Raw genomic sequence first — 12,144 nt, forward strand, 5'->3', positions numbered from 1 at the left:
ATCTTGGGAAGGAATTGTTCCCTAGGAGGGTGGGCAGGCCCTGGCACAGGGTGCCCAGAGCAGCCTGGGCCAGTGGGAGGTGTCCCTGCCATGGCAGCATAGGATGGAATGGGCTTTGAGGTTCTTTCCCCCCACCAGTCCATTCTGAGATTGAGCCCTTTCCCTCCCCTGCAGCAGACAGAAGCAGCAGGCTCTGCTTGTTGAAAAATAAATATTTATTTACATCTGAAAAGAGAGTTAATGTGTAAATTGATCTCGTGGGGGGTTCCATCGATCCAGGACCGTTCCTGTGAGACTCCAGGCTGCTGCAGCCTCTTTGCTTTGTGTGCTCGAGGCAGCTCCTGCCTGAGGCACTGGGAGAGGCTCCCCCAGCCCGCCGGGGAAGGGCAGGGCCTGGAGAACCTCCCGTGTCCGTGGGCAGCTCCTGGGGCCTGGAGGGGACTCGTGCGTTGCCAAGGAAGGAATGTGGTGGGAAGGAGCTCTGGCAGTGTCCGTGCTGCTCCCGCGGGCCAGAGCTGGGGTTGGGGGTTGTCTCCAGCTGCTCTGGGCTCCTCCAGGGCAGCACTGGGCCAGGACAGGAGCAGCCCTGCTCAAACCACACCACCTCAGCTGCTTCCCTTGCTCCTGGGCTTCCCGGGATCCTCAGGCTGCTTGGCATGGGGGGGATGATGCTTTGGCACCCCACTGGAAAGCAGACTCCCAGGATTTTAGCCTTTGGCCAGCAAAATGATTCCTGAGCTCCTGCCAGGCTGGAAATGTAGCTTTCCCCCCAGAAAGCAGGGGAGGCTGGGCTGGATGCTGCACCTGGCATGGGGCAGGTTGGGCTCTGCCCCATGAGTTGCTGCTCTCAAATCCTTCACTCCCAAGTGGTTTTGGGGCTCCATCCTTGGCTCTGCCCATGGCAGGGGGCACCAGGGGTTGTGCAGCTGGAGAGCAGCGAGGAGGGACGGGAGCTGCTCTTCTGTCAGTGATGGGGGGGAGGCAGGAGCAGCCCCTCTGTGCAGGGCTTTACGGGGTGGCTGAGGATGTCTGGTGAGGTGTTCCTGGGCTGGGACACGGGGACAGGGAAGCCCTGGCTGTGGTGTGGGGCAGGGTGTGGGCAGCATCTCCCATTGCCACTGCTGAGCAGCAGGCTGCCCCGTGCTGCCATCCCACCGGTGCCCGGGGGGTGTGGCTGTGCCAGGGGTTCCCTGTGAGGGAGGTGTCCTGGGGGAGGCTGCCAGGCTCTGCAGGTGCTCAGACAGGGGACAAGCAGCAGGGCTGCCCACACAGCAATGCCAGGCGAGAGCCAGGGGTGCCACCTCCCACTCAGGTCACAGCAGGGATGTCCCTTCCAGCAGCTCCAGTGTGGCACAGCCAGATGCTGGTCCCAGCCTGGCCATCCTGGGTGGGAACTGCCCAGCACAGCTTCCTGCAGCCTCCTACCCTCCAGCCAGGCCCCGTGGCCATTGTGGCCAGCAGCCCCTCTGCCCTGGCTGGTCACCACCTCACTGGGCACAGCAGAGCACCGGGTGGTCAAGCTTCCAGAGCTGCCACTTCTTCTTCATCTCTGACTTCACCTGCCGTGGAGGGGAGGGATCAGGGGCTTATCTGTGGCTGTGCCCTCCCTGCAGGCAAAGGGTGGGGTGGGGAAGCTGGGCAGGACGTGCCATGGCAGGGACAGGGACAGGAACATTACCTCCTTGTTGGCAAAGCAGTACAGCACAGCCACCAGAAAGCCCTGCAGGGAGAGCCAGGAGTGAGCCCCTCTGTCCCTCTCCTGGGGCTGGGATGGGCTTAGGCTCCCCCAGGCCACCCCTGAGTGCTTTTAGGGCTGGGGTCCCCATGGCACCGCTGCCCAGAGAGCACAGGGGCAGCAGCACGCTCTCATGGGCAGAGGGTGGCAGAGGTGGTGCCGCCCTTCCCATGGAAGCAGCACAGGAGAGCAAGCTCAGAGAGGGAGCCCCTGATCTCTGCTCATGGTGTGCCCAGAGCAAGGATTTGTTTCACTCCCACCTCACCTGGAAGGAGTTGAGGAAGAGGGTGAAGAACACCTTGACGTAGCGCAGGACGCCCGTGGTTTGCTCGTCCGTGGCGAAGATGAAAACGACCTCGTGGATCCCAAAGAGGGGAATGAGGGTCAGGGTGGCTTTGGCCAGCCTGGGGACAGTAAGGGGACAGTAAAACTCCCAGTTAATCCCAGGGTGGTCATTTAAGGCTGTGCAAGGTGGAGGAGAGGCCCAGTGAGAGGTCAGGGGTGTGGAGGTGGTGTTATCCCATTAGCCCAGACTGTCCCCCCCTGCTCCTGGCCCACCTCAGCTTGTAGTCAGCGTAGCCCTTCTGGTTGGCCCGGAGCTTGGCCAGGATCACCTTGAGGATCCGCATGAAGATGAGCAGGTTGATCTGGGAGGGGGAGAGGGCAAGGAGCACACAGAGCCCAGCACCCCCACCCTGGCTGTGACACTCACCCAGCAGGAGATGGCACCCCCTGTGCTGCCAAAGCTGCTGCTGCCCTTCCTCCCCTCCTGCCATCCCAAAATCCCAGCTACAGAGCAGCAGGAGCCACCCCCAGCTCCTTTCTCTGGGGTTCAGCACCCCAGCTTCCTTCATGATGCCCCAGAACCAGGGGTCAGCAAACTGCTGAACCCCCTGTGCATTTGGCTGGTCCTTGCAGGCCAACTCTCCCTCCTGGCCTCTGCTGGAAGCTTCCCAGGGCCAGGAGCCAGGGGCTGAGCTGCTGCTGTCCAAACAGACCCGGGGCTGGCAGCTGTTCCCTACCAGGGAGGCGAGCAGGATGGGGATGCGGATGATCCACCAGTAAGCCATGTTCTCGTTCAGCGCCCAGCACCTGCCGGGAGGCAGAGACAGCACCATCACCCTGGGCTGGGGCAGCATGCTCCAAGAGCTCCCCAGCCCCAGCAGGTGGCTCAGGGACCCTCAGCAGCCTCTGAGCATCCCTGCAGGACCCCCCTGCATCCATCCATCCATCCATCCATCCATCCATCCATCCATCCATCCATCCATCCATCCCTCCCTCCCTCCATCCATCCATCCATCCATCCATCCATCCATCCATCCATCCATCCATCCATCCATCCATCATCCATCCATCCATCCATCCATCCATCCATCCATCCATCCATCCATCCATCCATCCCTCCATCCATCCCTACTCACTCCGCGTTCTCCTTCAGGTACTTGGCGGCCATCCAGGGCACCACGAACACCACGGGGGTCCCTGCAAGTCACACAGCAAACCCTGTAAAACCAAGCACCCTCCTGAGCCGAGAAACCACCCCCGTGCAGGGGGGACGCCCGGGGTGGCAGAGCCCCCACCCCGCACCCTCCTGGGATGGGTGGGACCGCGGTGCTCCCAACACCGGGCACTGTCCCCGTCCCCGCCGCGCGCCCGGGTGGCCCCTACCCCAGCCCAGGTAGAGGTAGAGCCTGTAGTAATTCTTCTCGGAGAACACGGCCCCGATGAGCAGCTTGTAGAGGTAGACAGCTTCCACCAGGAACCAGTAGTGGTTGGCCAGGATGCAGTACTGCATCAGCACCTGCGCCGCGCGGCACCCCAGCGCTGCCTGCCACGGGAGAGCCGCGTGGGGCTGGGTGCCACGGGGCACCCCACGGCTCAGCACAGGCACCAGGCACCCAGGAGCTCATCCAGAGGGGGTGTGGTGCTGCACAGGCACCCCAAGAACGCTGAGAGCTCCCCCGTGGGGCCACAGGTGCCCTGAGAGCGCACCCAGAGGCTGCACAGGCACCCCCAGACCTCACCCATCAGGGGCTCATCCCTCAGGTGCCACACAGCCCAGGGCTCACCCAGCAGGTGCACAGGTATCCCAAGAGTTCACCCGCAGGGTGATGGGCAGCACAGGCACCCCAAAAGCATGTCCACCATGTGGATGGGCACCCCAGGACCATGCACAGGTACCCCCAGACCTCATCCATCAGGTGCATGGGCAACACCGGCACCCCCAGAGCTCACCCAGTGGGTCTCTGGGGCTGCACGGGCACTGACCCCCCACACCCTGCCCTGGCTGAGGGTCCCCACGCTGTCACCAGCCCAGCACTTGCCTCGTGGCTCAGCAGAGCCTCCCAGTCAGCCACCTGCACCAGCTGCACGCCCCAGCGCCGCTCCAGCAGCGCGTCCTTCACCATCACCGAGGTGGCCCGCAGCCCGAAGGAGGCGAACAGGTTGGCGTGGATGTAATTCCTGGTGCAGCGCAGGTTCCTGCAGGAGCGGGGTCAGGCAGGGCCGGCCCAGCGGGAGGGAGCAGGGGCAGGGCCGTGTCCTACCGGCAGGCGGTGAGGACGAGCAGGGCGGAGATGAGGGTGAGCAGCGACAGCGAGTACCCCACGGTGTAGAGCACCTTGAAGCTCACCATGAGCCGGCGGGCGCCTTCCTGCAGGTGAGCACAGCGCGGGGAGCCCGGGTGGGTGCGTGCCCACCCCGGCCAGGCTGCCCTGGCCGTCCCTGCGCTCCCAGCCAGCTCCCACCTCCTCAGCAGTGACCTCCAGCTCATCCTCGCACTGGGAGTAGTCCCTCCAGGGCTGGCTGCCGTTCACTGTCACCCACTGGCCGTCGGTGCCACACCTGCGGCTCACCAGCCCGTGTTTCACTGCGGACACCAAGCAGCGGCACAGTCCCCCAGGCTCCCCCAAGCCCCTCTCCCGGGATGAGGGATCTGACCCGGCTCAGTGCCCTGCTCCAGGGCAGCCATGGGCACAGCTGGCTCTGCTCTGAGCCGCCCAGGCATCCCCTCACCCCAGGTCTGCTCATGGGTCCCTCTGTCAGGTGAAGGGAAGGGAACCCTGAGAGCCTCTCCACCCCCAGAACGGCTCAGCCCTTCCAGCTCGGGGCTGGCAGGAGGGCATCCTCACCTTTCTCAAACCAGGGCAGGTAGAAGGGGCAGGAGACGTTGACGGCGGTGCCGGGGCTCCCGTCGGGCCAGCAGGCGTACATGTCAAATGTCCTGTTACAGAACAGCCCTTCCAGGGGCAGGGACAGGGACAGGGACAGCCAACGCTCAGATTGGTGGCACAGACACACACCGAGCCCTGCTATCCCAGACCTCTGAGGGGCTGATGCCCCCCTGAAATGGGCCCATGTGCCACACAGCAGCCTCAGCCCCCAGGACACCCAGCCCTGGCTGTCCCATCTGACGTGTGCAGGTCCTTGTCATCCCTCGGCTCACCCTCCGTGGGTGACGGGAGCAGAGGACGCTGGGGAGGGATAAACCCCAGCCCTGGCTGTGTGCCCCCGAGCCGGGCACGGCCGGGTACCTGCCGGGTAGGGCTCGCTCGCCATCCTCCTCAGGCACTCGTCACGGTACCGCAGCCACTCCTCGAAGGTCTTCTCCAGCACCTTGGCCCCGCCGTGCTGCAAGCCCGGGGCTGGGTCAGCGCCTCCAGCGCCGTGACTGCCCCCATGAAGCGCGGCCACACCCGGGGCCGGGCAGGAGCCGGGCAGGAGCCGCCCCGCAGGGGTCAGAGCCCGGCAGTGCCAACCCCGCTCCCCCCGGCCCCAGCCCGGCCCTCACCGGCACGGAGGAGAGCAGGCACAGCCAGGCAAGCTGCACAAGGCTCCGCAGGGATCCAGCTCCAGGCATGTCCCTCACGGCCGCTCCCAGCCTGACCAGCGCTCCCAGTGCCGGGGTGCGTCTCAAACTGGGCCGGGGAGCCCGATCCTGGGGAGAGGTGGAGGGACGGGGACGGCTCGGCTCTGCCAGCCACCCGCACCCGCTGCAGGCAGAGCTGTGCCAAGCCAGCACAGGAGAAGGTCCTGGGCATGTCCTGGGCTGCCACAGCCGCGGGTCAGTTCCCTGATGGAGCCAAAACCTCGGGCAGCGCCAGGCAGAGCAGCCGGGGTGTAAATGGATCTCACGTCTCGGATGAGCTGCTCAGCTTCCACCCACCGCTGCCAGCCCCGAGGGGAGCAACGCCAGTGACCGGGGCTGTGACAGCGGTGACAGCCCCAGTGCCACCCCAGTGCCTGGCACCCCTGGGTGACCCGAGACCTCTCTGGGGTCCCCTGGGCCCCCAGCCGGGCTGGGACCCCCATTCCTGCTGTGTCCCATCACGTCCCGCCCGGTCCTGCTGGCCGAGACCCCTCCCAGCCTGCCGGGGGCTCGGGGGAGGAGCAGCTCCGCCACCCCCGGGACTCCCCGGTCCTCCCGGGGCTCCCCATCGCTCCGGGCTGGACGATGCCAGCCCGGCCCCCTCCTCCAGCGCGGACCTCCCGGTTTGTCCCCCACGAGGGTCCCCAGCCGGTCCCGCTCGGTGCCTGCGGTGGTCCCGGGGCTCCGCCGCTTCCTCCGCCCGCTTACCCGGCTCCGCGGGACCGGCAATCCCGGAGTCCCGCTGTTCCCGGAGTGCCCGGCAGCCTCGGCAGTGCCGGTGTTCCTGGCAGTGCCCGGGATTCCCGGTGTTCCCGGTATTCCCGGTGTTCCCGGTGCCGCGGGCAGCCCCGGCTCCGCGAGGTGAACGCGGCGGTGACCGAGCGGCGTCTGCGGCGGAGCCGCCTCCTGCCAGCGCCGTGCCCCGACGGGAGGGGGCTTTTGGGGGGGCTTCGGGGGGAGTTCGGGGTCGGCACCGCCTCCCGGGGCTCCGGTGGGACTCGGGGTCCCGGCGCCGCTGCCCCCACGCCCGCGGAGCTCCACCAGGGACCCACGGAGCCCCCCGGGATCACACAGGGATGGGGGTCCAGCCCAGCCCCGCCGGGGGGCCCTGACTGAGTCACACGGGATGGGGGACCAGGTCCAGGTCCAGCCCCTTCGGGAGTCCTTGGAGGAATCACACAGGGACAGGGACGGGGGTCCAGCCCCCAAACTGTGGGTCACAGGGACTGGATCAAGGATCCAGCCCCCTTCAGCCTCCCCCAGAGTCCCTGACCCTCCACCACACAGCCCCAGGGAAAGCCCTTCACCGGCTCCGGGTCCCTCTCGCTGTCCCCTGGGCTGGGTGCTGGCATGGTGACAGCCCCTGTGCCGGCAGGGTGGGCTGTGGGGGCCACCCTCCCCTGGGGACAGTGGTGGATCCAGCACAGGACACAGCCTGTGACATCCATGGGTCCCATCATCCAGCCAGGGGAACTCCAAGGGCAGGGACAAGCCATGGGACAAGCCTGGTGGCCCTGGTCATTGCTGCCTCCCCAGCGCAGGTGCTGGCAGTGGGACGGGAGGGTCTGTGCTGGGGAAGGTGGTTTTGCCATCAGTGGAGCCGGGAGATGCCCCTGAGGCCCCCAGATCAGCAGCAGTGCAGCCCCTCTGGGCTCCAAGCCCTCCCAGGGCAGCTGTGCCTCCCTCCCGCGGCAATGCTGGTGCCAGCCCTGCCCTGCAGCAGGGGGGTTCACCCCCCAGCCTGCCTGCATGCACCAGAAAACACGTTTGTGTTGCAAAAACAAGATGTTTGCCTCAGAGCTGCTGCAGTGGAGCAGACACAGGAGTCAGAGGATGAGGAGTCACAGCTGTGGCTCCAGTGATGCGAGCGGTGTCTGGTTATTGCAGGTGACAAATAACGCAGTGGGGGAGCAGCCCCGGGAAAGGATTTGCTGTCTGGGGGGACAATGAGCCCGCAGGTGCCTCCCCCAGCACGAGCCAACAGCAGGGTGTTTGCTCATTGCCAGATTATGAACTCTGGACAAGGCATGGAGGGACAGGACACAGGGAATGGCTCCCACTGCCAGAGGGCAGGGCTGGATGGGATATTGGGAAGGAATTGTTCCCTGTGAGGGCGGGCAGGCCCTGGCACAGGGTGCCCAGAGCAGCTGTGGCTGCCCCTGGATCCCTGGCAGTGCCCAAGGCCAGGCTGGGCAGGGCTTGGAGCAGCCTGGGACAGTGGGAGCTGTCCCTGCTGACCCCCTCCAGGTGAAAACACTGCTAATTGTCATTTAGTTTAATCATCATTCAGCTGGGCAGGCTCAGGGTTAGCCCCAGGTACAATCACTAAGGGACATCTTCATCAGAGCTCCCACTGCTCCTCAGGGGGTGGCAGTGCTCTGCCACCTCAGGGTGGTCCCCAGTGGGAGGTGTCCCTGCCATGGCTGGGTGGCACTGGATGGGCTTTGAGGTCCCTTCAACCCAAACCATTCCATGATGACACAGCCCTGGGGCACCCACGGGGGATGATTCCAGCCAGGTCCCCCTTCCCACACTGACACTGCACACCTGCACCCCACAGGTGTCCCCTGAACCCACCCAGTGGCAGCAGGAGCTGGGGTGGGCTCATCCCACAGGGACACTGGATTTGGGGGAGAGCCCAGGGCTACAGCATTCCCTAGAGAGGAATCCCAGAACTCTGGGTGTTATTGTCGTGGTGAGGTCCATCTGGATGGGATTGTCTCCCATGTCCCTTGAATGGGGACATGAGGAACAAGCTGTTCCTCTCCATATGGATGCACTTCAGGTGGGTCTCCATAGAGACTGCAGCACTCCAGGCAGATCCTGATCCATGGGGTGCTCAGAGCCAGCTGGAGCCACGGGAAGAGGGGCTGGGACAGCACCCCACTCCCAACAGCTGCTCTCCTGCCAGGGTGGGCTTGGGACACAGCTGTCACCGAGGACACATGACCAGTAAATTGATTTATTTATTTATTAAAGGTGATGTCCACCATCAGAGCTGGGAAAATTGTCCCAGAATGGTCCCAGGCATTGAAGCTGTTGGTGCTTCTTGGGCAGCCTGAGAGCTGCAGGGGAGCTCAGGGAGAGGAGAGCATCCTCCAGAGCCCTGCATGGGAAAATCATGGAATTTTTTAGTTTGGAAAAGCCCTCGGAGATCATCGAGTCCAATGAGGCAGCACTGCCAGGTCCACCATTAACCCATGTCCCCAAAACACATCTACAAGGTTTTGGAACCCTTCCATGGCTGGTGACTCCACCACGGCTCCCAACAGCCTGTTTCAGTGCCTGTTCCCTCTTTCAATGAAGAAATTTTCCCAATATCCAACCTAAACCTCCTCTGCTGCAGCTGGCGGCCGTTTCCTCTGGTCCTGTCCCTGTTCCCTGGGAGAAAAGCCAGGGTCACTGAGGGATAAACACCCAGCCAGAGAACCCCCGGGTCTAAACCCCTTCCCCCGAGCACTGTTACCAGCAGCAACACCTCCTGAAGGCAGCTTTCACTTTATCTATCCATTTTCGATGGGGGAATTCATCCGTGTGTATATTGCAGCATCTGCTAATCAAGGTGCTTTGCTCCCCATCCAGAAGCAATGCGCAGAACAGAAGCACTCACCAACACATCCCGACTCCCAGTTATGCAGCAAACTTCCCAGAAAAGGCTGTGGGAGAGAAATCCATCGGCATGTGAGTGGCCAGGCAGCAGCGTCGGGAGGGACGCGGCTCCCTGCGGCTGAGCCATCCCCAGTGTTGTCCCTGAGCAGCTTTGGGGTTTTGGGCAGCGCTTGCAGAACGGGAGTATCTGTTTCCATCCCACTTCCATCTCATTCCTACCCCATTTCCATCCCATTTCCAGCTTGTTTCCATCCCCTGAGGCGATGACAGCCAGGGACCCCACTCCATCACACAGCAAAGGTCACTCCGAGCCGGTGTTCCAGCACGTCACCACATCCCCATTTGTGATAAATGAGTGTTCCCAGCTCAGAAAGGCTCTATTGGATTTGGCCTCACTCAGAGCCCTCGGCAGCTGCGGGCCCTGCAGCGAGCCCCAGGCACTTGGGATGCAAACCGGGATTCAAAGCTCACCAGGTCCCTTCGGTTTCCATGTGGATTCTCACCTAATTCAAGCCGGAAGGTTTAAACGATAAGATCAAGAACTTCTCTGAAATTCATGTTATTCACATCCTGCCCCGGGGCTGGGCTTTGTCCCCGTGCTCTGCCGAAGGGCCTTGGCAGGCAGGGCAGCATCCGTATTCCAAGGGTTGGGATAACCCCGGCAAGGGAATTCAGGGAGCAGAGAATGGAATGCATCTTTTCTTTCCTCCCTGCCTGCTAGGACCCGGGTTACAGCTTTTGCTGTCACCAACCCTGGGGGTGCAGCACCAGGAAAACCTGGCTGGAGCTGCTGGAGAGACTCCAGGGGAAACCACAGAGATGCCCCGAGGGCTGGAGCCAGGCTGGCAGAGCTGGGGGTGCTCCCCTGGAGAGGAGAAGGCTCCAGGGACACCTCAGAGCCCCTGCCAGGGCCTGAAGGGCTCCAGGAGAGCTGCAGAGGGACTGGGGACAAGGCATGGAGGGACAGGACACAGGGAATGGCTCCCACTGCCAGAGGGCAGGGCTGGATGGGATATTGGGCAGGAATTGTTCCCTGTGAGGGTGGGCAGGCCCTGGCACAGGGTGCCCAGAGCAGCTGTGGCTGCCCCTGGATCCCTGGCAGTGCCCAAGGCCAGGCTGGGCAGGGCTGGGAGCAGCCTGGGACAGTGGAAGGTGTCCCGGCTGACCCCCTCCAGGTGAAAACACTGCTAATTGTCGTTTAGTTTAATCATCATTCAGCTGGCAGGCTCGGGGTTAGCCCCAGGTGCAATCACTAAGGGACATCTTCATCGGAGCTCCCACTGCTCCTCAGGGGGTGGCAGTGCTCTGCCACCTCAGGGTGGTCCCCAGAGCTCCCAGGGGAAGCTGAAGGATCTCCTTTGCTGCTGGCCAGAGCACACTGCAGTCACTCCGAGGAATAAGTGGCTCTGTCCCCAGTGGGAGGGCTGAGCCCTCGCTCCTCCCAGCTCAGGGCCATCTCCACCCACCCTGTGGGAGCACAGGAGGGTCAGCAGTCCCTGTGGGCCTGGGGCACCCCAGAAGTGGGGGTCCCCTCAGCTGCTCTGAGAACAGACGTGTTTTCCACACCTTTAACATCCTGTTCTGTAAAACCAAGGCATTAAGAAGTTGCCCTGAGTTCTGGGTCTTTCCCAGCCTTCCAGCTGTCCCAAGTGTTGGATATTTGCCACCTTCTGGGACTGTGATGGATGACAATGTATTTTCAGCCTGGACTGTAGCTGGCACTGCTCTGCTGTGCTCAGCAAAGCATTCAAGTCACTCGGACCTGCCAGGTGAGAGATACGCTCTGCATTTCCCTCTTGCCAGAAGGTCTGAGAGGGCTCCAGAAAAACTCCCCCCAGGTTTGTCAGTGCCTCATGATACCAAACCTGCCTTAGAGCTGGGATGGGGAGCTCTGAGACTGGAGGCTCTGTGCTGTCACAAGGCAGGATGCTCCAGGTGGGACTGGGGGATGCTGGAAGCCCAGCTACCACAGGAGACGTGAGGATGTGTTTCCTCCAGCATTACCTGGGTGATTTGGGAATAACTGAGAGTCCCCAGGCACAGTGCTGGTGGGAAAGCTCCCCCCACCCCTCACTTTGGGCAAAATGAGGCGAAAAAGCAACTTGCCCAATTGTTAGCAGTTCCTTGCATGTGTTCCTGCAGGAGCAGGGGGCTCTGAGGCTGGGCAGCACCCTGGGGTTGGTGCAGTGCCTGCTGCTCTCCTGCTGCTTGCAGGGATGAGCTCCTCTGCTCAAACACAGCCCCCACTGGGGGCCCAAGTGTCAATCACAGAATCAGGGAATGGTTTGGGTGGGAAAGGACCTCAAAGCCCATCCAGTGCCATCCCTGCCATGGCAGGGACACCTTCCACTGTCCCAGGCTGCTCCAAGCCCTGCCCAGCCTGGCCTTGGGCACTGCCAGGGATCCAGGGGCAGCCACAGCTGCTCTGGGCACCCTGTGCCAGGGCCTGCCCACCTTGGGCTCTTTCTGGCATCAAATTTATGCACATTTACAGAATCTTCACAAAAATGTGGGGGTTTGGGTTGTATCTAAATGTGTCAATAGACAGCACGAGGTGGGCTGAAAACCTGATGGATTTTTGTGTCTGCCAGGGCTGACTGCGTGTGATTTTCCTTCTGACAGGAAAAGGGCCCATTAATCAGTATAAATTCAAAGCTGTGCAGTCCCTGGTAATTGCTCCTTCCACACCCACTCCTCTTCCTGCTGTTGCAGGGAAGCTCTGGGAGCAGCAGGATGCACCACACACCTCCTGCCTCAGCAGCTTCTGTCCTCCCCACAGAACCAAGATGTTTTTAGCTTCATTTTGGGCTCCTTCTGCTGGCACAGCCAGCTCCAGATGTGGCACAGCTTGCTCAGAGGGTGCTGCACACCATGTAGGGATGGGCTGTAATCAAACACATTTGCTAATGAGCTGCAGCAGACATCACCCCAA

At 62.6% G+C, this 12,144-nt stretch overlaps 1 protein-coding gene across 1 annotated transcript; it reads right to left on the reverse strand.

Moving 5' to 3' along the window:
* Positions 1 to 74: 74 nt before the first annotated feature.
* Positions 75 to 7,125, reverse strand: LOC135281657 (glucagon receptor-like). Its single transcript, XM_064390705.1, has 15 exons — positions 7,109 to 7,125; positions 6,312 to 6,966; positions 5,526 to 5,672; positions 5,269 to 5,365; positions 4,867 to 4,974; positions 4,483 to 4,604; positions 4,282 to 4,388; positions 4,056 to 4,216; positions 3,404 to 3,559; positions 3,157 to 3,217; positions 2,758 to 2,827; positions 2,294 to 2,382; positions 2,001 to 2,139; positions 1,679 to 1,720; positions 75 to 1,559 (listed from the first exon to the last, which is right to left on the reverse strand). The coding sequence occupies exons 1-15, from the start codon at positions 7,123 to 7,125 to the stop codon at positions 1,488 to 1,490; spliced, it is 2,043 nt and encodes a 680-aa protein (XP_064246775.1). The 3' UTR covers positions 75 to 1,487.
* Between the last annotated feature and the right edge of the window lie 5,019 nt (positions 7,126 to 12,144).

This window comes from Passer domesticus, chromosome 15 (assembly GCF_036417665.1).
Source record: "Passer domesticus isolate bPasDom1 chromosome 15, bPasDom1.hap1, whole genome shotgun sequence".
NCBI lineage: Eukaryota > Metazoa > Chordata > Aves > Passeriformes > Passeridae > Passer > Passer domesticus.